At 41.4% G+C, this 23,735-nt stretch overlaps 1 protein-coding gene across 3 annotated transcripts in view; it reads right to left on the bottom strand.

Moving 5' to 3' along the window:
* The window catches only part of LOC104595776 (transducin family protein / WD-40 repeat family protein), a 94,809-nt gene that overhangs the window by 64,391 nt on the left and 6,683 nt on the right, over positions 1-23,735 (bottom strand). For all 3 annotated transcript variants that reach the window (XR_016076286.1, XM_010256662.3, XM_088887829.1), the window contains exons 4-5: positions 20,192-20,260; positions 14,896-14,956 (exon numbers count right to left, since the gene is read on the bottom strand). Coding sequence is in view for 2 of the 3 variants with exons in the window: in XM_010256662.3 (XP_010254964.1) it covers positions 14,896-14,956; positions 20,192-20,260 (130 nt within the window). In the remaining variant the exon portion in view is untranslated. The remainder of the gene's footprint in view (positions 1-14,895; positions 14,957-20,191; positions 20,261-23,735) is intronic.

Below are 23,735 nucleotides of genomic sequence, written 5' to 3'. Positions count from 1 at the left end.
AAGTTCTCTCTCTTTCATATACAACAACTCTTTACCTAGAGAACCCTTCAAATAGCGTAGAACTCTAACAATACCTTCCCAATGGATTGTCCTTGAGTTCTGCATGAATTGGCTCAATAATCCAACACTGAAGGAAATGTTTGGTCTTGTAATGGTTAAATAAATCAGTTTTCCAACTACTCTCTTGTACCATCCAGGATCAGCTAGGGGCTCCCCCTCACTATCAAACATCTTCACATCTTCAAGCACATACTTCCTTTGTGAGAGAGAGATTCCCCACTTTGACCTTGCTACCTCTATGCCCAGAAAATATTTCAAGTGCCCCAAGTCCTTAGTCTGGAACTGGCTTTGTAAGAACTGTTTAAGCTTTTCAATGCCATGCTCATCACTTCTTGTTATAATGATGTCATCAGCATAGACTGATAACACAATCTTCCCAGAGGTAGTAGCTCTACTAAACACTGAATGATCAACCCTACATTGTGTCATCCCCAAACTGTTGTACTACATTACTGAACCTCCCAAACCCTACATTGTACTACATTCTTCTTCTTCTTCTTATCAGAGCTAGGTTGAGCAAACCGAATCTGCCCAGAATTCTGGTCTTCACGCATCCAGTCTAGGGTTTTCTTCTTTTTTTCTTTGCCATCGGTTGGAGATAAGGGAAGAGGCTGAAAAGGAGTGATCGCCCTCTTCCCTTGGAGGTTTCTATGCCTCCAGTCGTGCAGTTCATGGGTGGTTGCTATGGTTTGTAGGAAGCCCTCCCCTAATCGATGAAGAGAAGAGGACTAATTCGAGTGGTGCAGTGGGTGTTGAGTATAGTTTGATTTTCCAGATCGTATGGTGGAAATTCAGGTTGTAATGGGTTAGAGTTTACGCAGATTTCAGTGTGGTTTGAGGGGGGAGTGGTCTTCGAGCAGTGTGGTGAGTTTTTCAGGTAGTCGTGTGGTAGGGTTGTGGTGTAGAGAGTGCAGAATTCAGCAATGGGAGACAACAATGACAGTAAAACTAGTGTGATAGTTCCTACAGACTACCTGAATGTTCAGATGACCTCTATCAAGTTGAATGGAGAAAATTATGTACCTTGGGCGAAATCTGTAGAAGTCTTTCTTAAAGCAAAGAAGAAAGTGAAACACATAAGGGAGGAAAAACCCTCTACTGATTCTCATGAGTATGGTGACTAGAACAAGAAGATGCACAGATTATTACAAGGTTATGGAACAGTATGGAACCCAAGATTAGTATGAATTTCATGTTTCTTGATACTGCCAAGGAAGTGTGGGATCATGCTAAGAAGTTGCATTCAGGTCAAGACAACACAACTAGAGTATATCAGCTATATCAGGAATACTTTCATTTGCAACAGGGTAATCAACGTCTTGAGGAATACTATACTAGCATGAGAAACCTTTGTAATGAGCTGAATGTCTAGTGCCACCACCTGTTGAACGGCCACCTATTCGTCAAGTGTATACACATCGCAAACATGTACCGACTCCTCCTCCAGCTCCATCCTCGTCGACAGATCCGGCAGTTGTTCCCACACCAGCCCCGACCCCGATTTCTGAACTTGATCTTCCCATTGCCTTGCGAAAAGGTAAATGTAGTTGCACCCTTCATCATTTTTCTAATTATGTTTCTCTCACTCATCTTTCTACTTCCCATTGCCATTTTATCTCCTTGTTATCCTCTGTTGTTGTCCCTACGGATGTCCGGGAAGCTCTTGCCTCTCCGGGGTGGTGCCATGCAATGGAAGAACTCTCAGTTCACTATTTCATAATCATACATGGGACCTCACCACACTTCCTCCTAGTAAGCAGGTTGTCGGTTGTAAGTAGGTATACACTGTTAAGTACTTACCTGATGGTAGTGTAGAGCAGTTGAAAGCTAGACTGGTTGCCAAAGGGTACACCCAAACATATGGTATTGACCACACAGAGACCTTCTCCCCGGTTGCTAAGATTGGTTCAGTCCGTGTTGTGATATCCCTAGTTGTTGTTGTGTATGATTGGCCTCTCTTTCAGGTTGATATCAAGAATGCTTTCCTACATGGTGATCTACTTGAGGAGGTCTATATGGAGCAATCACCGGGGTTTGTTACTCAGGGGGAGGATGGTAAGGTGTGCCGACTAAAGAAGGCCATTTATGGACTTAAACAGTCTCCTCGTGCATGGTTTGGTAGGTTCAGTGAGGTGGTAAAGAAGTTTGGTATGAAACAATGCCAGGTTGACCACTCAGTCTTCAGTCATGACTCTCAGGCTGGAAAGATCCTATTGGTGGTATATGTAGATGATATTGATATTACCGGGAATGATAAAGGTGGGAATTGATAGGTTGAAAATCTTTCTACAGGAACACTTTCAGACAAAGGACCTTGGTAAACTAAAGTATTTCTTGGGGATAGAAATAGCAAGGTCTAAGCATGGTATTAATTTGTGTCAAAGGAAATATGTTCTTGATTTGTTGGAAGAAACAGGATTGTTAGGTGCCAAACCGGCTGAAACACCTATGGAAGCAAATACTAAGCTGAGCAGTGATATGGGTGAAGAGTTTGAAGATCCTGGAAGGTACCGGCGTCTGGTAGGTAAACTAAACTACTTAACCATTACTCGGCCAGATATTTCCTTTGCGGTTAGTGTGGTAAGCCAGTTCATGCAGAAACCTCGGGTCTACATTGGGATACAGTTCTAAGGATTGTGAGGTATTTAAAGGGGGCTCCAAGTCGTGGCTTGATATATAGAAGTGGAGGAAAACTTGAAATAGAGGGATATACTGATGTTGATTGGGCTGGCTCTATATCTGGTAGGAGATCCACTACAGGCTATTGTACTTTCCTTGGGGGTAACCTGGTGACATGGAAAAGTAAGAAACTGATAGTTGTGGCAAGAAGCAGTGCAGAGGCAGAATATAGAGCTATGGCACTTACTACTTGTGAGTTAGTGTGGCTGAGAAATCTTCTACAGGAGATTGGATACACTATTGACACTCCAATGAAACTCTACTGTGACAATCAGGCTGCAGTCCATATCTCTTCTAATCCGGTGTTTCATGAGATAACCAAGCATATAGAGGTTGACTGTCACTTTGTGAGAGAGAAGATGCTGAGTGGAGTGATAGATACTCATATGTTAACACAGGAAACCAATGGGCAGATTTGTTTGCTAAAGGATTGAGTCGGGGAAGAGTGGACTACATATATAACAAGCTGGGACCATATGGGCAGATTTCTTGGATTATAATAATACCCTTTGGCTACTAAGCGTGCTTTATATCTCTCCACACTACCATTGGCAAGATGCTTAACAGTGTAAACCCACCGACAACCAAATGATTTCTTCCTTGGAGGCAGAGAAGTGAGGTCCCAAGTATGATTAGATTGAAGAGCATGAAATTCCTTATCCATCACCCTTTTCCATTCCGAAGAGAGAAGAGCATCTTGAAGAGATCTAGGAACAAACACAGACGATAGAAGGGATACAAAATTCCGATAGGATGGAGATAAATGGGCAAATGAAACATAACGAGATATAGGATTTTCAGTACAAGCACGCTTACCTTTGCAAAGCGCAATGAAAAGATTGAAATGAAATGGATCCGTTAATGGAGGAGCCGTTGATGGTTGAGATGAAGCTGGAGAAGGTTGAAGCACAATACCATGAGGGTCGTGAGCATACACTCGATGGATCGGTGGTTGCATTGACTCTTGAACAACAAGAGCAAGCATAGACACCTCCTCCATTGGTAAGGGAAAAGGAGGTGGGGATAGAGTATCAAGAGAAGTAGGGTCAGTTGAGGAAAAGAAAGGAACATTTTCAAAGAAGGTCACATCAGGAATAACAAAGGAGCGCCGAAGGGAAGGACTGTAGCACTTATATCCTTTCTGGGTCCGAGATTACCCTAAAAAGACATTTAAGAGTGTGAGCGTCCAACTTATCCAACGCCAGCCCCAAGCAATGAACAAAACAAACACAACCAAAGACACGCGGAGGCAAAGGGAACGGAGATTGAGAAGGAAAGACAATAGAAAAAGGAGATGAGACACTTAACATGGAAGAGGGAATACAATTAATGAGAAAGCAAGAAGTAAGAACAGCATCACTCCAATATTTTTTTGGCACTGACATATGAATCAAAAGTGCCCGAGCAGTATCAAGTAAATGTCTATTCTTCCCCTCAGCTATTCCATTTTGTTGTGGAGTGGAGGAGCAGGATGATTATGTATTATGCCATGAGATTCAAAGAACATACGAAATGAGTGTTGGAAATATTCTTTTGCATTGTCAGATCAAAAGTATTTAATGGAGATACCAAATTGATTCTTAATTTCAGCATAAAAGGAGAGAAATATATCAAACACCTATGTACAAGACTCGAGACTCTGGTAGATTCCCTTGGAACAAAAAGAGACACGATGATGTTTACTAAGCTGACAAACTTCACACTATAACCCACGAACAGACACAACCTTTGGAACAAGACTCTTGAAAGTTGGAAGAGAAGGGTGACCCATCCGACAATGCCACTGCAATGGTGTAATAGAGGAATGAAGAGCTATTTGTGATCCACCACCATCAAGATAATACAATCCTCCAGCTTCATGCCCGCCACCAATCGTCTTCCCCGTCTCGAGATCGTGAAAAATGCAATAGGATGGAAAGAATGAGACAGGGCAATTCAAAGATTTTGTCAACTTACTAACAGACATAAGACTAAAAGGAAATTTAGGAACATATAGGACCGACGGTAAGTGAAATCAGAATGTAAAGAAACATCACTGGTACCAGAAATACGGGAGGTAACCGAATGAGTGGTAGAGGGAGGGGATAAAGATGCAAATAGGTCTAAGGACCCAGTAATGTGATTTGAGGCCCCATAATCAATAATCCATGGTTTAAAAGAAGAAACAAGACATGTTGTACCTGACTTCGCATGAGTTACAATATTACCGATAGAAGAAGAAGACAAACGAAGTTTTTCATACTCTTCTTGGGTGATGGAAACCATTTCCTTCTCCTTCCCAGTACCTAAAGCAATGGAGTCATCCCCCGTAGTACCACTATCTCCTTCCACAGTAGCATGATTGGCCCAAGTAGATGGTGGGACATGCAGATCATAACAGTAGTTCACAGTATGTCCTTCCCGTCCACAATAGCTACATTCTTTGATCATTTCTCAACCAGAAACACTGACACCACGACCTCTAAAATTCCCATCTCTACCACCACTGTGACCTCCTCTCACACCATGATTACTCCCTCTAGGATAGCTACTTCTACCACATGAGCCACCTCTACAACCTCTGGTTGTGGCTAGGGCCGACTTCTCTAATACTGGAGAGCTATTTGTATGTTTGTATGTGGACTCATAACCCCTCTTACTTTGGATAAAACTTCTGATAGTGTAGGTATGTCACTGCTACCTAAAATCTGGGCACGCACTGGTTCAAATTCAGACATCAACCCAAAAAGAAAACGTGCCACATCCAACTGATCTCTCTGTTGTTTTTGCACTTTGAGATCAATCGAAAGAGGCTGATACGAATCCAACTCATTCCGCAAACTCTTCAAGCAAGCATAGTACTCTTCCACACTCCTATCACCTTGTTGTAGTTGAAAATACTCCTGATACAATTGATAGATTCTAGTTACATTGTCTTGTCCAAAATACAACTGCTTAGCATGTTCCCAAATTTCTTTCGTAGTATCAAAGAACATCAAGTTCACACTAATATGAGGTTCCATATTGTTCCAAAGACATGTCATAATTTGTGCATTCTCCAGGTCCAATCATTATACCCTGCAGCTCCTGGGTCTAGTTTGTTTTCTTTAAAATATTTTAACTTTCCTCTTGCCGTCAAATTTACCTCCACCGACTTCGCCCATAGTACATAGTTGGTACCATTAAGTTTAACCGACGTCATTTGTACAGCCATCAAATCAGGTTGTACCATCACACTTGTTTTGTACTCACTGCTAGAAGCTGCCATTAGTTATTTTTGCACCAATCTCCCAAGACAGACCTTCCCGACCTAAACAACAGCACTCAACCGACTTATCTAATGGTTCTAAAACTTCAACAACATAGTTGCAACTCCTAAACCTGGAGCATCAGCAAAGCAACTCCGTCTACGAATCAACTAACCTCACAATTCACAGAGAACTACCCACCAAACACATCATCCACATACATCAATCAACCGAACTCCACATTCACAGTCCCTCTTCAAACTGCCGAGTAGAGAGGATCTAAAACACCATCAAACAATCAACCAACAAAGCAACTTGAGGCATAGAAGCCTCCTAACCTTTCTAGGCTCCACTAAAAATTGCCACTGCCGCCGTTGTACCGCTTCCGCTGCTGAAGATCCGCTGAACCTCCATTCAGGCCCCTCCACTTCTTCTCCTCATTTCTTTTTCTCTTTCCAGGCATGCCCACTTTGGCTGGGAGACCCCCATCTCCCAGCGTCCATAAACTAATCTGCATCAAATCCAAGTCCTTTGAGTTCGCAGGCTCCCCTTCCACCGATGGTAGTTGTGCTATCATATAAAGGGGAAGAGGCTACTAGACAAGAATAACCTTAGGTGCCCATGAATGCTCAGAACTGACCTCCTTTCTCTCCGCCATTATCGTCGGATAAAAGCTACATACAGATGGGAAGATCTCTACGAACAACCAATATACAATCTTCCATTCGAAGGCTAATAGTCAGGGGAGATATGTTCGAGTGGCCTCTTGGAAAGGATCGAACAAAATTAGGGGCATCTGCATTCCAGAGAGTGTTAAGGGGCAAGGCTAGAGATCCTTCTTTGTCCCTTCTGGAGGTGCGACAAACCACAGCCCCCCCTCCCCCCCCCCCCCCCACCCCAAAAAGAAAGTGGTTGAGGAAAGATGTGGAATGAGGCCTAACAGCTAACCTCCACAACTTGAACCCCTCTGGCATCTAGAAGCTAGCTTTTATTTGTGAGAAGTCATCAAATATGGGCTGGGAAGATCTGGAACAAGGCCTAACAGCTAACCTCCACTCTCAATCATGGATAGACCTCCACCCCTTTAGTAGTAACCAGGCAATTGGCTTTGCAGATTCAAACGAACAATCCAAAAGTGGCTTAGGCAAGGCTCAATCAATATTTTTGGCACTGATGTTTCTCTCTGCAGGCAGTGTCCATTGGTAAGTTCAGCATACGAGTCTCTTAAGTTTGACGGTTGGATCAAGATCAGAGGACTCCCCTTTCACCTCTGGACTTGACCGACTTTTGAGCTAATAGGCAATCTATGCGGTGAATTAGAGACAATCCATCCTTCAACTAGACTCCTTAAGGATTTGAATACTGCAAAGATCCGGGTTCGTTGCAGAAACCTTCATGGAATCCCCAAATCAGTGCTCCTTCATTAAAGGAATATTTGGTTCGACGTTGCAATCTCAGAGGAGAAGACCAAGTTCATCCAACTAACTCACCAAGTCCTTGACAGCTTACACCAGAAGGACCCAGTGACTCAAAAGTCCCTTCACACGTGTGGGCCAACGGGAAAGCCTGTCATTGCCCCCTGTCTTGTTGCTAGAGCCCAGACTTTTGAATTTCAAGTCGAAGCCTTCCTATTTGGGCCCATCAGGCCCATCCAGACCCTATCGAAAGATTGGGCCCAAGCAATGCTGGCTCAACTTGTCAACATTCAATTCATGACAAGCCAGACCCTAGCTGAGAGAATAGCCGCTCCAAATATTCATCTTTCCCCGAGGTTAGGGCTTCTGGTCTACAACTTCTAGAAGAAGCCTATTCAGATGATCCCGACACGTTATTGCCGCCTTCAACCCCTGTATCCTTCGAGAGTTTCAGTGGACACCCCTCAAATTTTAGTAGAATAAAAATCGTCAGTGTTCTGCCCCTCCGCACCCTCCTCGTTTCCTTCAAATTCAGTTGTGGATTTGGGACCAAAAAATGAGTCAGGATCATATAGAATAGAAGCAGAAATTTCCAATGACGAAGGCACCTTATCAAGAGTGAACCTGCTCTTCCACGAAAATCAGGAGAAGGCCCATTACCCTTGCAATAGTGGTGGGAAGAGAGTCTTCCCTATGACCATGGAAAAGTCAGAGAACTCAGCTCAACCCAGGAGTCTGTCCCTTTTGCTTCAATCCTCTCTCCAGGTACCTCCTATTACTTCCTTCCAATTCTTCTTTCTTTCTTTAGTGTCAATGCGTTCGTGCAGAGAGGAGCCCCCAAACCACTGGTCTACTTCTAACAACATTCATCATAAAACAAAGGCCTAAAGAAAGTATCCCTTGAAGCAACAGAGAACAGAGAATTCAGCAAGTGAAACTAATAAGATGGCTGGAAGTTTGGGCATTACTACAGTGGATTCTCAAGGTATGAAGTGGAAATAGGGGAACTTTTAGGGGAGTCAGGTAACACTCACCATCTGCAGTCAATGAGAAACTGAAGAAGTTACGATGTGATTTGAACTAGAAGGAAGCCAAAGATAGTGTAGGGAGGAAAAGAAGTCAGGGAAAGAAACTAGATGAGGCCTAATGAAGATTTCAAAGTAGGGAGGAAAGGAAGCCATGGATAGAGTAGGAAGGAGTGTGTTGTTGACGGCTGGCCAGGTTTCAAATTCCTAAAAAAAGCTGCAATATGTGAAGAACAAGCTCAAAAGTTGGAGTAAGAAGTGTTCTATCCTATCTCTATAGAGAAGAAGAGAATTTGGACTGAGTTATCCTTGCTAGATGAATAAGATTCCAATGGGCAGCTCTCTACTTTGGATAAAGAAAGGAGGGTTAGGGTTCATCTTTTTTTTTTTTTTTGAAGAAACTAAAGTAAATTTTATTAGAACAAAACCAAATTACAGAGTACAAGAGGCCCCAAAACCATAAATCTGGGGACCACGAAGCCAGAAAACGATACAATTAGAAACTGCCAGCGTTCAGTGGGGCTCCCAATACCCTTGGTTGAACCCCTAAAGAAACAGCATTCCAAGAGATTAGTTTTCCAACAGTACAGGACAATAGATGATCCACAGTGTTGTGTTTACCCTGGAAAATTCTTCTGTTTCTTTCAGCCCAAATGGTGCTAATTACAGCCGCAGGAATTGAGAACCAGACACTTTTTACTAACTTAGATAAGCCTCTCTGGTCCCAGCACCACAAGAGATCCAGAACAGTTGCAGGCATGACCCATGATAGCTGCCTAGAGGAGAGGAAGCGGTTCCAGATTTTATTGGATATAGGACAGTGCAGGTGGCTGCTGTCCTCCCCTTGATTACAGAACACACAGAAGAATCCTGCAGCTGCATACCTCTTCTCTCCACATTTTTCTTGGTAAGGCACTTATCCAGAGACACAGCCCAGATCAAAGCATTAAGCTTTAAAGGGACAGTCTGGTTCCAGACTTTATCAGCAGGGAAATCAGCAAATTGATCAGTTGAAGGATCCTGGCAAACGAAGTAACAGAAAACAGACCATCTGCGCTCCATGACCAAACCCAAGAATCTTCTTCTGATAACTCCAGAGACTGATTAGATAACATCTCCAACAGCCCTGAAACTTGATCTAGTTCCCAGTACTGGAAATGCCTTCTGAAAGAGGGGCACCAAAGGCAAGTGTTGTCTCTAAGCTCATAGCAGTCAGCAACCAAGGCTTCTTGGTTTTCTGCCATTTGGAACAGCTGAGGGAACATCTCGGCAAGGGGTCTACTAGTACACCACACATCCTTCCAGAATTGAATCCTCTGGCCATTCCCCAACTTTACCAAAAGACCATTACTCAATAATAAAGGGAATACTTCCATGGTTTTCTTCCAAATCAAGCACCCAAGAGAGGTCATGCTGGTAGTAACCCAGTCCCCAATGTCTGGGTTATACTTGGCTGCAATTAATCTCCTCCACCAGCTTCCTCTTTCTCTGCCAAATCTCCAAATCCATTTCCCCAAAAGAGCCTTATTGAAGACCTTCATTTTTCTGATCCCTAGTCCACCTTTGTCTTTTGGAGCACAAACTTGATCCCAGCTAACTAGTGAATCTTCTTCTCTTCTTCCCACCCTTCCCATAAAAAATCCCTCTGCAATTTTTCCACTCTTTGGGCTACTTTTCTTGGCATTGGGAAGAGAGACAGAAAATAGGAAGGAAGATTTGATAAAGCACTTTTGAGTAGAGTAATTCTTCCCCCCAGAGAGATATTTGGTATTCCAACCTGCCAGTTTCCTTTCTAACCTCTCCACCACCGGCTCCCAAATCAAAGAGGAGGTACATTTAGCCCCCAGAGGAAGACCAAGATAAGTAGTTGGGAGGAATCCAACTTGGCAGGCAAACACCTCTGCCAGGTTTTCTATATTTTTCGCCTTTCCCACTGGAATTAACCTGATCTTGACCCAGTTGACTTTCAAGCCTGAAACTACTTCAAACCAGCACAACACCCCAAGAAGCACACCCAATTGCTCCAAATTAGCATCAATGAAGCATAGGGTATCATCAGCAAATTGAAGCAATTGTACCTTTTCTCCACCTGGAGTAACTTCAAAACCTTGCCATAGGCCCTCTTCTCCTACCCTGTTCACAAAGGCAGAGAGAACCTCCATCACATAAATGAATAGAAGAGGAGAGGGGGGTCTCCTTGCCGAAGACCTCTAGAACTCTTGAAGAAGCCAGCCGACTGACCATTAACCAAGACTGAAAATTTTGGAGAAGTGGTGCATACTTTAATCAATTTCTCCATTTTTGCCCGAAATTCATTCTTTCCCGTACAAAATCCAAGCATCTCCAATTCAAGTGATCATAGGCCTTTTCCAAGTCTAACTTGCACAGCAGCCCAGGTTTTCCTTCCCTTTTCCTTGAATCAATCAGTTCATTAGCCACTAGAACACTGTCCAGCATTTGTCTTTCCGGCACAAAAGCAAATTGATTCTTGGCTATCACCGAGTTAAGAACCTTCTTCATTCATTCAGACAAAACTTCGGCCAGGATCTTATAGAAGCTGTTCAACAAGCTTATAGGTCTGAAATCCCTCATATTTGTAGCTCCTTCCACCTTCAGAATCAAAGATATGAAAGTAGCATTCAGACTTCTCTCTAGGGTTCAATCTTAATGAGAGACCTTAGTTGATAGGGAGGAAAGATATTGGAGACAGATCTAGAATCCACTGGAACAAGGAGGGTGATGGTAGCACCCGATTTTTCCACAGATATGCCAATGCTCAGAGTAGGAAAAAATCAGGTTCCACGCTTCGGGTGAATGGTCAAGTGGATGACTTGGCTCAGATCAAAAAGGAGATTGTTGATTTTTTAAGGACCTTTACTCTTCTTATAGGAATTGGAGGCTGAACCTAGTATCCTAGAATGGTGAGAAGTTGTCAGAAGAAAGTAGAAGTTGGCTGGAAAGAGAATTTGATAAAGAGGAAATCAAAGAAGCAGTGTTCTCCATTAATGAAGATAAGGCTCCCAGGCCAGATGGTTCCTTAGTTGGTTCTATCATGAGTGTTGAGATCTTGTGAAAGACGACTTACTGGAAGTGTTTGTACACTTTTACAGGTCAGCTAAAATTAATAAAGGTACAAACTCTACTTTCAAATTAATCCCAAAGAAGGAAGGTTGTTTGAGGATCAGAGGCTTTAGACCTATCAGCTTACTAAGTAGCCTTTATAATATAATTGCAAAAGTTTTGGCAAACAGACTAAAGAAAGCTTTGAATGAAGTAGTAGCCCCTACTCAAAGTGCCTTCATCCAAAGGAGACAAATTGTGGATGGGGTTTTGATTGCGAATGAAGTGGTGGAAGATAGAAAAGAGAGAAGGTTAAGTGGGGTAATTTGCAAGATAGATCTTGAGAAAGCCTACGACAAGGTAGACTGGAATTGCCTTTGGAGGGTTTTGGAGCTTAAAGGTTTCAGAGAAGTTTGGATTAAATGGAAGAGAGGTTGCATCAGCTCGACTCGGCTCACAATCTCTGTAAATGGTTCTTCAGGTGATTACTTCAAGACCTCTAGAGGTTCAAGGGAAGGCTGCCTGCACTCCCCTCTCCTTACTTTGGTAGCAGACATTCTGGATGCTTTCATGAAAAGGCTACAGATTTTGATCTTATAAAAGGTTTTTTGGTGGGGCATGGGAACATCCAAATTTCTAATCTTTGATATGCAGATAATGCCATTTTCTTTGTCGAAGCAAAGAAAGGTTTTCTCTTAAATTTGAAGAGGATCTTGAAGTGTTATGAAGCAATAACAGGTCTGAAGACAAATTTAGAGGAGAAAAGTAGCATTATAGGCATCAATAGTTCAATACCCCCCCACCCCCCAGAGTTATGGAAAATCTGAAGGATGCTTTGGGATGTAGGGTGGAATCCCTTCCTTTCTCATACCTGGGCCTACCCCTCAGGGAAAACCCACGATCTACAAGTTTTTGAGACACTATCATTGAGAAATGTGAGAGGTGGCTGGGTACCTAGAAACGGAACTATCTCTCCAAAGGTGGTAGACTAACTCTAATCAAGGCTACACTCTCAAACCTCCCTATCTACTTCCTCTCTCTTTTCAAAGTTCCAGCTAGGATTAGGAATAGATTGGAGAAAATCCAAAGAGATTTCCTCTGGGAGGGAGGAGGAGAGAAAGGTTGTCACTTTGTGAACTGTTTGTAGGGCCAGAAAAGAAGGTGGGCTAGGCTTGGGAGTTGGGACACATCTCGAAAAGCAATCAGGCTCTCATTGGAAGTGGCTTTGGAGGTTCAAAATGAAACAAAACTCTCTATGGACCTCAGTCATCTGCACCAAATATAGTAGAAGTAGTTGGGGACGGTGCAACTCTCTTCCTTTACCACCTCATTCCTCTGGAAATCCTTGGAAGGTATTCTACAGTCCTTTGCTTCTTTTTTCTCCCCTACTTAGACTGAAAGTTGGAAATGGGAATACCATTAAATTATGGACAGACCTTTGGTGGGGAAATAAACCTCTTGGTGAAGTTTTCCCCTCTCTTTTTAGGTTAGTGCATGATAAACAAGCTCTCATTTCTGCAACCTTGATAAGAGGATCAGAGGGCCTCTCCCTCCATTGAGGACAAGCTCATGTGGTCCTTAACCCCACATTGTTCCCTCACTACCTCTTCTTTCTTTCAACATCTAACTGCCAGCCAACCCCCTCTCCTTTTCCGGGGAAAAAGGTTTGGCTTCCCACAGTTCTCCCTAGAGTTTCCTTCATGGTTTGGGAGGCTTCTTGTGCAAAGCTGAATACTTTGACAACCTCCAAAAGAAGCTTCAAGGCAAACTCTACATCTCTCCTTCTATTCATCTGATGTGCTATAACGGTGGGGAATCTATTGGACATCTTTTTATCAATTGCATTGTGGCCAGAAGTCTTTGGCAGTTTTTCTTGATCCTTTAGCAAGGGGCAGTCTCAGCTGGACTCTCCCAAACTCTGTTATAGAGTTTATCAATTCTTAGCAAGGGCTAAAGATTAATTTCGGCAAGAGAGGAAGTTGCTTCTGGAAAGTAATTATCCATGCTAACATGTGGAACATCTGGGAGGAAAGAAATAGGAGCTTATTTGATGAGATCTACTCCTCCTTGGAGACTCTTGGGCTGCGCTTGGAACCGATGTAAAACGTCATCGGTGTAAATATTTATGCCAGTTCAATTTTGTCGGCGTTTGGAAGGAGTGTACAATCATGATTGTCGTAAAACTCCACTCCGGTTCAGTTTTGCGTACGTTTGGATGGAGTGGAGTTTTACATCGTAAACCGATGTAAAAGTTCATTAAGGCAGAGTTTTACATCAATAAAATCGATATAAAACTCCGCTTTTCTCATGCACACTTTTTGAAATTCAAACAGTTACTTTTTAACGGTTCAATATAAAACATCATGTGTACTTTTACACTGATGACGTTTTACATCGTTTCCAAATGAAGCCTTAGAGATCATATCCTAGCTAATATCAACAGCTGGATGGTGAATAGTAAAGTCTTTGAGGGTATCAATCGGAGTGAACTGCAGAGGAATTGGGCAGACCCACTGTCAACCACTCCCTTTCACCCTCAGCCTTCTTTAAAATCACCCCAAGACAAGAATGTGAGTACATTCTGAACTTTGATGGCAGCTTTAGGAGAGCTATAGAGGACAGCTCAGACACAGGAAATAGGAGGTTTGGTTCAAAGATCAAATGGAGAATTGACCTGGGCCTATAGTGGTCCTTCCAAGGCTGCTGATGCATCAGAAGCAGAGACTAGGGCCCTCCTTGGAAGGCCTCAGAATTGCCAAGTTGCAACAGCTTCGTTTCATTGCAGCGGAAGGAGATACAAGAAATGTTAAATTGGACCTCTGGACAGACTCTTGACCCATGTAAGCTCTCCCACCTGCTGTTAGAAATCACAGAGCTTACCTCTTGCATTGCAGTTTTAGATGGATTCCTAGAGAGTTAAATCAAGTGGCTGATAGTCTTGCTAAATCTGGGCTGGGAAGGGATTTTTTGTATAGTGCACATACATTGCCAAATTATTAGTGGGCTTTGTCTTTTGTTTTTGTTTTGCTGACAAGGCTTTGTACATCCCTCCCTTGTTGAATGAAATCAGTTATCTTTTCTCAAAAAGAATACATGTCTCTTGATAGAGCACAATACTGGGACAAAACTCATGTAGCTGGCCCCAAATAGTCGGGATTAAGGCTGAGTTGAGTTGAGTTTATATTCAGACACACATGACAGAAGTATTCTATAACATAGTTAAGGCACATGACATATCTGACAACATAGCCAATAATAAAAAACTAGTAGTCACTACATTATTTAATACACTTATTATAAACTTTCACTGCATACTTACGTAAGAGCATGGGCTATTGAGATTACAGTTAGTATATGAGCACCTGAACAGCGATAGTTCTAATCTATACCAGCAATGCAACATGGAACAAGCAAAGAAAGATAACTCACCCATCATGTGATGCAGAAAGAATTCCCAAACCAGGCATCACGGCTAAACCTCGAACCGTATCTGTGCAAGACTCAAATGGCATGAGTTACATTACATTCATCAAGCAAGAAGGATTGTCCACAGAAAGCAATGAATGTATACCCAAAACAAAGTTGAATTGTTAGGTGCTCCATAGGAGTCTTTGTAGAAGATTACAAGCAATAGAGGAGGGAAAAGGGGTGGGTTTTTTTTTTTTTTTTGTTTTTTGGTACACAGCAACCCATGTACATTGAGAAACTGTACAGTGAGGATATACAATGAAAAAACAAACAAAACATATTATCAAGAACAAGGTTCAAAGTATCGTTACGTATTGGCCCGTATCGGCCGATACGTATCGTTCCGGGACCCTTCCGATACGCCCCTACAGTGGGTGTATCGGGGGTCTGACCGGTTCAGGGATGGAGAGGTCCTAGACCGGCTCCCCTGAACCAGTTTTGAAAAAAAAAATAATAAAAAAAAGTAAAAAAACAAGTATCAAAACACCCAATACGCCCCTACCGACGTATCGGGCATATCGATATTTTGAACCTTGATCAAGAAAAAGATCCAGCATCAAAAAAAGAGTTGGACTGGATTCACTGAAATTATTTATGAGTGCTTAGCCAAGAACATAACAGGCCTTTCAAATTACTTCTTACTGTATCCACATCTGAGAACTTTCAAAAATACGCATATTTCTTCTCTCCACACTGTCCAGATAGGAGCAGCAGGAAAATGCCCCAAAGTCCAGAGCACCTTCACTCTACCTGGAAAGCCTGAAATTCTTCATCCTTTAGGTAATTCCAAGATTCTAAGCATTCATTGCATAAGGAATAGGTCTCACTTTCCAGAATCATTCCTCTTCTTGCCAGCTGGTCTTTTGTTAAGCACCTCCAAGTGTAGTCATCCAAACTAAAAAAAGGGTAAATTTCTGAAACCCCCCCTGAAGTTTGGTAATTGCAATCACCTCCCCTGAACTTTCTGTCATAGTTGCAAGTAGACCCCCTTGGTTAAAGTTCTCTAACGAGAGACACGTAAATATCCAAAATAAACATGCAGTTATTATTGACACTGATTTTAACACAAAAAACAATATTAACTTTATGAACAACAAAAACATATTATTGATGCTGAAAAACCCTGAGGATACCATCTGGTGCTACAAAAATGAAATTAAGAAAGTCATGTGGCTGACAAGGAATATGTTGGTTTCTATACAGTAGGTGGGGAGATCAGCAAATGCCATGGCTATTGGCTGATGTGTTAGCCAAACAAGGGTAAATAGGGAAGAAATGTTTTGGGCTCAACTGTGATTTCTGCAATTTATTTTAGTGTACTCGTAAGCTTCTAGGTGGGGCTCAGCTCGCACCTCTCCATGGTTGTTTTTTTTTATAAGAGTCATATTCCATTAATTCAAAAGATCGGTTACATGAAAATCCCCTTAGAGAAGCATGAGGTGCTGCCTCTCCATACAGAAAACACAAAACTACATCAAAAAGTCCATGACTGTTAAAAAGACACAAATTACAGTTGCACCCAGAACAATATTTCCCTGTTTGTCCCTTGTTTTGCCAAGACATCAGCAAATGCATTAGCTGATCTCCCAACCCACTGTACTGTTACAGACATATTCCTTGTCAGACATTACAGTTTCTTTATCTCATTCTTGTAGTCCCATGTGACATCATCCGGATTACTTAACCAGTTCACCACTGTCTTAGAGTCCCCTTCAACCAGAAACTGCTCTACACCCATTTCTTTTGCAAGAATTATTCCTTGTATTGCAGCTAACAGCTCTGCCCAAATAGAGTTCCCAACACCTAAAGGGCCAGAGTATAGTAAGACAGCCTCTAATTACACTTCTAAATCAGGTTATGAATTAATAAAATTTTACTATTACTCATCAAAAAAACAACAAAAAAAGAGTGTAAGTTGCAGTTTTACCTTTGAGCAATTGATATGAAGGGGAAATTTAGAAAATAAATCAATTTCAGAAAAAGAGATTGGAAGGATTTGGGGTAGTGATTGATACAAGAGAAAATTTGGAAAATAAACAGTTTGGTCAGAAGTAACTGCATGGGTATTTTGGACATTTTCATGCCTCTTGTTAAATGATTCTAACAGAGGAGGTCTACTTGCAACTGTGCTAGAAAGTTCAGGGGAGGTGATTGCAATTTACCAAACTTTAGGGGAAGTTTCAGCAGTGGTTAGAAACTTCAGGGGTGGTTTCAGCAATTTACCCAAAAATGCCACCTTTGAAGAAACAGCAGTTTTTCTATTGGTAATTGCATAATTTATTAAAAAATAATTATAGGAGTGTACATAGAAAAGAAATAATAAAAGTGTAAGAGATAAAAGTCAATGAGAGACAAGATCTCTTATCTCCCTCCACAACAAAACCCCTAATTTACAACTATGCCCAAAACAATACCTCTCTTCCCACCCCTTGTTTGGCTAAAGCATCACCTACCGAATTAGCACATCGCTTGATCCATTTGAAAGAGATTTCCATTTCTCTTGTCAACCATCTGAACTTCTGTTCATTATTGTAGATCCACAATTTCATTTCTTCACTTTGTATCCAGCTCACTACCGATTTCAAATCTCTCTCAATAATCAGTTTTCTAATGTTCAATTCTTTCGCCCTTTGTACACCTTCCATCAAAGCTAAAATTTCCGCCCTAAGAGAATCTCCTTCCCCAGCCAGTCCTGAATATAGGGCAATTATCATGCCCTCCTCATCTCTAAACACTCCACCAATACCTGAACTTCTTGGATTTCCCATACTACTACCATCAAATTAAGTTTGATAAAATCCTCTTTCTGGTGGAGACCAATGATAACTAGAGACAGTCTTAAGTGAGCAAGATTCAGCCACTTCCTTCCACTTTCTAAGTAAATCATCCATTGACACATTTGAAAAGGTGTCCATTGACTTCAGCCAATGTGCCACTCTAATCATTATTGTTTCCATTATATCTTCCTTGCTTCTCTCTTTCTCTAGAAAAATTCTAGAATTTCTTTCTTCCCAAATTGTCCACACTGTTACCACTCTTAAGCATCTCCACATGAGTCTTCCTCTTTTCTTTGGCCATGCAAGGAAAGTTGGTGCAAAAAGGCATTGAACATCAATCGTAGGATTCCACCTACACCCAAACAAGGAAAAAGACAATTCCAAAGACCTGACTGTTGAGGATAGAGTTGTTGTTTGGATTTTGGAGCTGCCATTTCACCTATGGAAACCAGAAGTTTTCCACTCCATTGCCTCTCTATGCAAGGCTAGATTGGATGGTCTTTTTGTAAAAGATCTGCATTCAGCAGCAGTAAGTTTAAGTAATGTAAAACCAGAAGATATCCCTCGAAAGACTGAGATCCTTGCAGATGGAGTTTTTTACACTATTTGGTTGATGACAGCTATTGAAGCTTCCCTGTGGCATGAAGGCAGGAGAGTAGAAGATGAGCAGGTTGATGAAGGGTTAGATGGCCTCAAGGGATTGGCCCATCCAAAATTTGGGGAGGCTTTCACGAACAAGGAAAGCCTTGAGGAGGGAACTTAAAGGGGAAGAAATCAGAAGCTAGATTAGAATGCTTGGGAGATAAACCTATGCATAAGCATTATTAGATGGTAGCTCTAGGCAGACAAGTGGTCGGCAAGATTTACTTAAAAAGAATGTAAAGTTCATTAGACAGGCCTGCACATCCTCAGGGCCAAAATGGTAATTATGGTGAGAAATTAGCTAATCTGGAAGTGGGCCACGTGGGTACAAGCAGAGAGGGTGTTGTGTTGAATGCTTGAAAAAAGAGGCCTAATTTGTAAGTTGGATATATAAAAAGCCTACGATATGGTGGATTAGTCCTTCCTTCTAGTTCTTTTGGAAAAGTTTGGGTTGGGCAAGAGGTGGAGGAAATGGATTAAAGGATGTATTAGTTCAGTACACTTCTCGGTTCTGGTAAATGGAGTATCTAAGGATTTCTTCCCAGCGAAAAGATGATTAAGGCAGGGAGGTCCCATTTCCCCCTTCCTATTTACCTTTGTGGCTGAAGTGCTAAGCAAAATGATTGTTAAGGTGGATCCGGAGCAGAGATGAAAGAGAAGATCCCTAATCTCGATCTAACCATCAAAAGATAGAGAGCTATCATCTGAGGTTTTTTTTTTTTTGAAGATATCAAGCTTCACTGAGTTGATGAGGGACCACCATTGTCTCATGGTAATTTTCTCTTGATAGATTAATATCAACCTTCACTGAACCCATTTATTAATCTGATATCCCGACTCTGCAAACCCAAGATCAATGTTTTTCTCCAACAGTCTAAGATTAATCAAAGCCAAAGAGTGAAAATTGGTAGACAAACCCCTCTCCGCATCATACCAATCAATATCACCCTGCCTGTCATAGACAAAGTCTACTTTCCAAATCCCAAACGGGTTGGTAGGGTGCACGATAATAATGAAGCTACCTACCCCCCAAGTGAACTATATGACTTCAAGGTATTCATGTTTTGAAGGTTTCAAAGATAAAGGCTTCAAGGTATTCATAAGGGATCACCAACCGAGGCCAGAATCGCCTTCCAGGATGCATATCCCCCTAGCATTCTCCTCCCCCACCCAAGATGCAAAATGCATGTACCCCCCCGGCGGCAGTCATTGGCTGTCAGATGTATGATCAAATGACAACCATTTCCCAAGAATTTCCTAAAGCTTGGAGCATTGTAAGCATCACCTAAAACCCTAGAGTGGAATCTAAGAAGTCCTGAGGTTTCATTTTCAGACAAGTTCAACTGGGTCCAAAAACCCCTATCCCTTTCAATAATAGATTCCCTTTGGACCCAAAAGAACCTCAATATTGAACGATTCCACTTCAATCTGGAGATTTCTTTTCACTGCTTTTTCATCCATGACATCAGCTTTGGTTGCTCTTACAATCATCGTTGTCACCACAATCAGAATCAGCCCCCTCTTTTGTATACCTTCCATCTACAGTTGATAGAAATGAAAAGTGAAAAGGAACAGTTTTTATTCATTACTGTTTTGCTTTCTTTGTATTGGTTTCATTTGTACAAGCCACATATACTTTAGGTTGGAGTCTTCCATACACCTGGTTGATATTTCCTTTCTTTTTTATTCATCTTTCATACGAATAAGTTCTCTAGTTAATCATCCAAAAAAGGACAGTTATGCTTATTGCTTTGAACAAGCAAAAATGCCTAAAAAATGGAAATATACAGACACATCGACAAGTACCAGATTCTGCAAAAGAGAGTAGAAAAACAAACCTGTGTGCCCAACAAATGTATGTAGGCAACTCTTCCCCCTCCAAAGCTTTAAGGTGGAATCACTTGAACCTGTATGAACATAGAATCTAGCATGTCACCATAAAAGTTGAAGCCAAAACATCACTCAGAGTAATCAAGTCTCCCACAGTGGTCCCACATTCAAAACATCAGCCTAGCTTTCTTGGTTCCAAGTCCAAGAACAAAAATTGAACCTTTTTCATTATTGGTAACAATAATGAAGTCATAATGAAAGTGCATTAATTATACACGTGGGAAAACAGGAAAGGTTCTTGCTCAAACAAGCATAGGGAGGTATCATTAATTTCATAAGGAGCCATCTTAAAAATCATATATATGTAACTGATAAGACATAAAAGTAAGATTTGTTTGATGCTTCATACTTCCCCTCCACCATGACTGGAGAGGTTTTGGGGATATTTGGAAATAGTGCCTTTTTTTGATAAGTGATAAGGAGTATTTATAGTAATATTCAAAATATGAGGGAGGGAGAGCTTCCCTCCAAGCCATACCAAAATTTCTAAATGCTACATGACTAATTACAAAGAGATAGCTATAAAGATCCGGTTACGGTGTGACTAAATACAAAAGGTTAGCTGCTGAAATTAGACTTGAAAACGAGTTGCACCCAGTTATCTACTGATTTATACAAGGATGTAAAGGAACAAAACAGAGACTGTGACTTTATAGTTTACCACCCTTTGCACTCATAATGGCATGCCAATTCAAAATAATAAATAAATAAATCCATCCTATGGAAACCTTTGGAATCACTACAACAAGTTATCAATCCATAAGTAATCTGTAGGCATCATCAAACAATTATAAGGGAAAGATTTGTCTCCACCGACAATTTTTGAAGCACAAAAGTAGCTATTTTTTTTATATGGACAAAACCACTTTGGGAAAGTGTCTAACAGCAGACAAACTTGCTAGCAGAGGGATGTTGGTGGAACCAAGCAGGTGTGTAATGTGTGGAGAAGCTACTGAAGAGGCAGGCAATTTATTTATCCATTGCAAGTTTGCAAGGAAGCTATGGGTACAACCATTGGGACTTTTTAAGGTACAGATATGCTTTCCAAAGGATCTGGAGGCATTGCTAGAGGGTTGGCAGCAAAAAGGTTTGTCCAAAAAAGGGAAGATCATATGGGGAGTGGTGCTGGAAGCAATGATTTGGTCAAGATGGATTGGGAGAAATAGGAGGCCTTTTGAGAATAAATATAACACAAAGGACCACATTCCTTCTTCTTCATCTGTCCTCTTAACTTTCTCAACACTCATTACCTTTCCTGCTTCCTGAACCATCTCCCTGCTATTGGGGACACCCTTGGTCAGAACATCTACTAACTATTGCTTAGAGGCAATGAAAGGAAGACAAACTTCTCCAAAAGCCACCCTTTCTCTTATAAAATGCTGGTCAACTTCAATATGGTGTGTCCTATCATGCTGAACTGGGTTGAAATTTGAAAACTATGTTAATCGCAGTCTGGTTATCACAATACAGCATTAAGGGCTTATCATGTGTAATACCCATCTCCTCTAGGAGTGACCTAAGCCATTACAACTCTGAAACTTCATGTGTCATTGCCCTGTACTCTGCCTTAACTGAAGATCTAGTTACAGCTGACTGTTTCTTACTTCTCCAGGAGACAATGTTCCCTGCAACCAAGGCACAATAACCCAATGTAGATCTCCTATCATCAATACTACCAACCCAGCCGACATCTTTTTAAGCCTCTAGATTCATGTTTCCATGCCTAGAGAAGAGGATACCCTTTCTTGGAGTTCCCTTCAAGTAACAAAACCCGTTCTACAGCAGCTATATGTGTGTCTCTAGGGGCATGCATAAATTGACTAATCACACTAACAGCATATGAGATATCAGGTCGTGTCATATAAAGGTATAGTAACATCCCCAAAAGTCTCTAGAACATTCCCAATCTCCATGAAAAGATCTAGAACATACTTCCTTTAGGAGATGAAGATGTCATCTTTAGACCTAGCAACTTCGACTCCCATTTCTCAACTCCCCTAAATCTTTAATTTCAAATTCTGAGTTAAGGAAGGTCTTGAGTGTTTGAACTTTCTCTATACCACTCCTTGTAACCACAATATCATCAATATAAACAATAAGGAAGGTAACCTAAGTACCTCTCCTCTTCACGAATAAGGTATGGTCAGACTGCGTCTGTGTATAGCCAAACTCCACAAGTGCAACTCTAAATCTATCAAACTAAGCTCGTGGGGATTGCTTGAGGCCATAAAAGGAATTTCTTCAACTTGCATACCTTGCCTTGCATTTCCTTACCATACATGCCTAGGAGAAGTTACATATAAACCTCTTTAATCAAATCTCGATTTAAGAAAGCATTCTTAACATCAAACTGATGTAATGTCCGGTCATAACTCATTGCCTAGGACAATAAAACTCTTATTGAGGTCATTTTTACAACTGGTGAGAAGGTCTCCATATAAGAAAATCCATATACTTGAGTATACCCCTTGGCTGCTAGTCAAGCCTTATACCTCTCAATGGTGCCATCAGCATGATACTTGATAGTGAACACCCACTTACATCCCACTAATTCTTTCCCATGACGCAAATCCACAATATCCCAAGTATTATTTATGCGAAGTGCTTCTATTTCAGTTCTCATAGCCTCCCTCCATTCTAGCTTAGAAAAGTCCTTTATAACTGATTTGGGTATAGGCTGAAAAGAAAATAGAGGATAAGAACGAATAATAAGATAGGGACAACATGTTGTAAGACAGTGAAAACTGTCTGGAAAGGGAGGTTCTGGAGCAGGTGATGAAGGATTTGTCCTCTCTTCAAGAATTGGGAATGTTTAAGGCTCAACAATAGATGGGGGGACAACATGTTCATGTTGTAGCCTTTATCTTTGGTGCCACCTTTGAACAATAGGATGACTAGTGAAAACTGGAGGACTAACAAGAGGAGGAGCAAGAGCAGGAATAGAAAAACTAGGAGACGAAAACTCTGCCAATGAAACAGAAGAAATTACATGAGATTCAACCCCAAGGTCAATAGGAAAAGTCAGAGGAAGTAGTGAAGCAAACAACTCAATGGAATGCTCCCCCTCAGGAGAATGACCATAAAAAGGAAGTAACTCTGCAAATGTGACATCCATGGAGAGCTAGGAACATAAACATAACATGTGCAACCAAAGACATGCAAAGGAATAGGAAATACTTCACCTTCAGGGAATAGGATAGCAAAGGGAGATTTGAACTCCAAGACTCGAGAAGGCATGCGATTAATAAGATAGGTAGTTGTCATGACCGCATCACCCCAAAATCTCACTAGAACATGGGAGGCAAAAAGGATGCTCCTGGCTACTTCAACATGTCGATTCTCTCTCTACCACTCCATTCTACTCTGGAGCACGAAGACAAGAACTATGATGTATAACCCCAAACCTCTCAAAGTATGAATCAAGATCCTTCTCAAAATATCCCTTGGCATTGTCTAATTAGAATATCTTAATACAAATATCAAATTGAGTAA

Source organism: Nelumbo nucifera, chromosome 5 (genome assembly GCF_055504915.1).
Source record: "Nelumbo nucifera cultivar China Antique chromosome 5, China Antique-T2T, whole genome shotgun sequence".
NCBI classification, from domain to species: Eukaryota; Viridiplantae; Streptophyta; class Magnoliopsida; order Proteales; family Nelumbonaceae; genus Nelumbo; species Nelumbo nucifera.
This window is presented reverse-complemented; position numbering and strand designations above follow the sequence as displayed.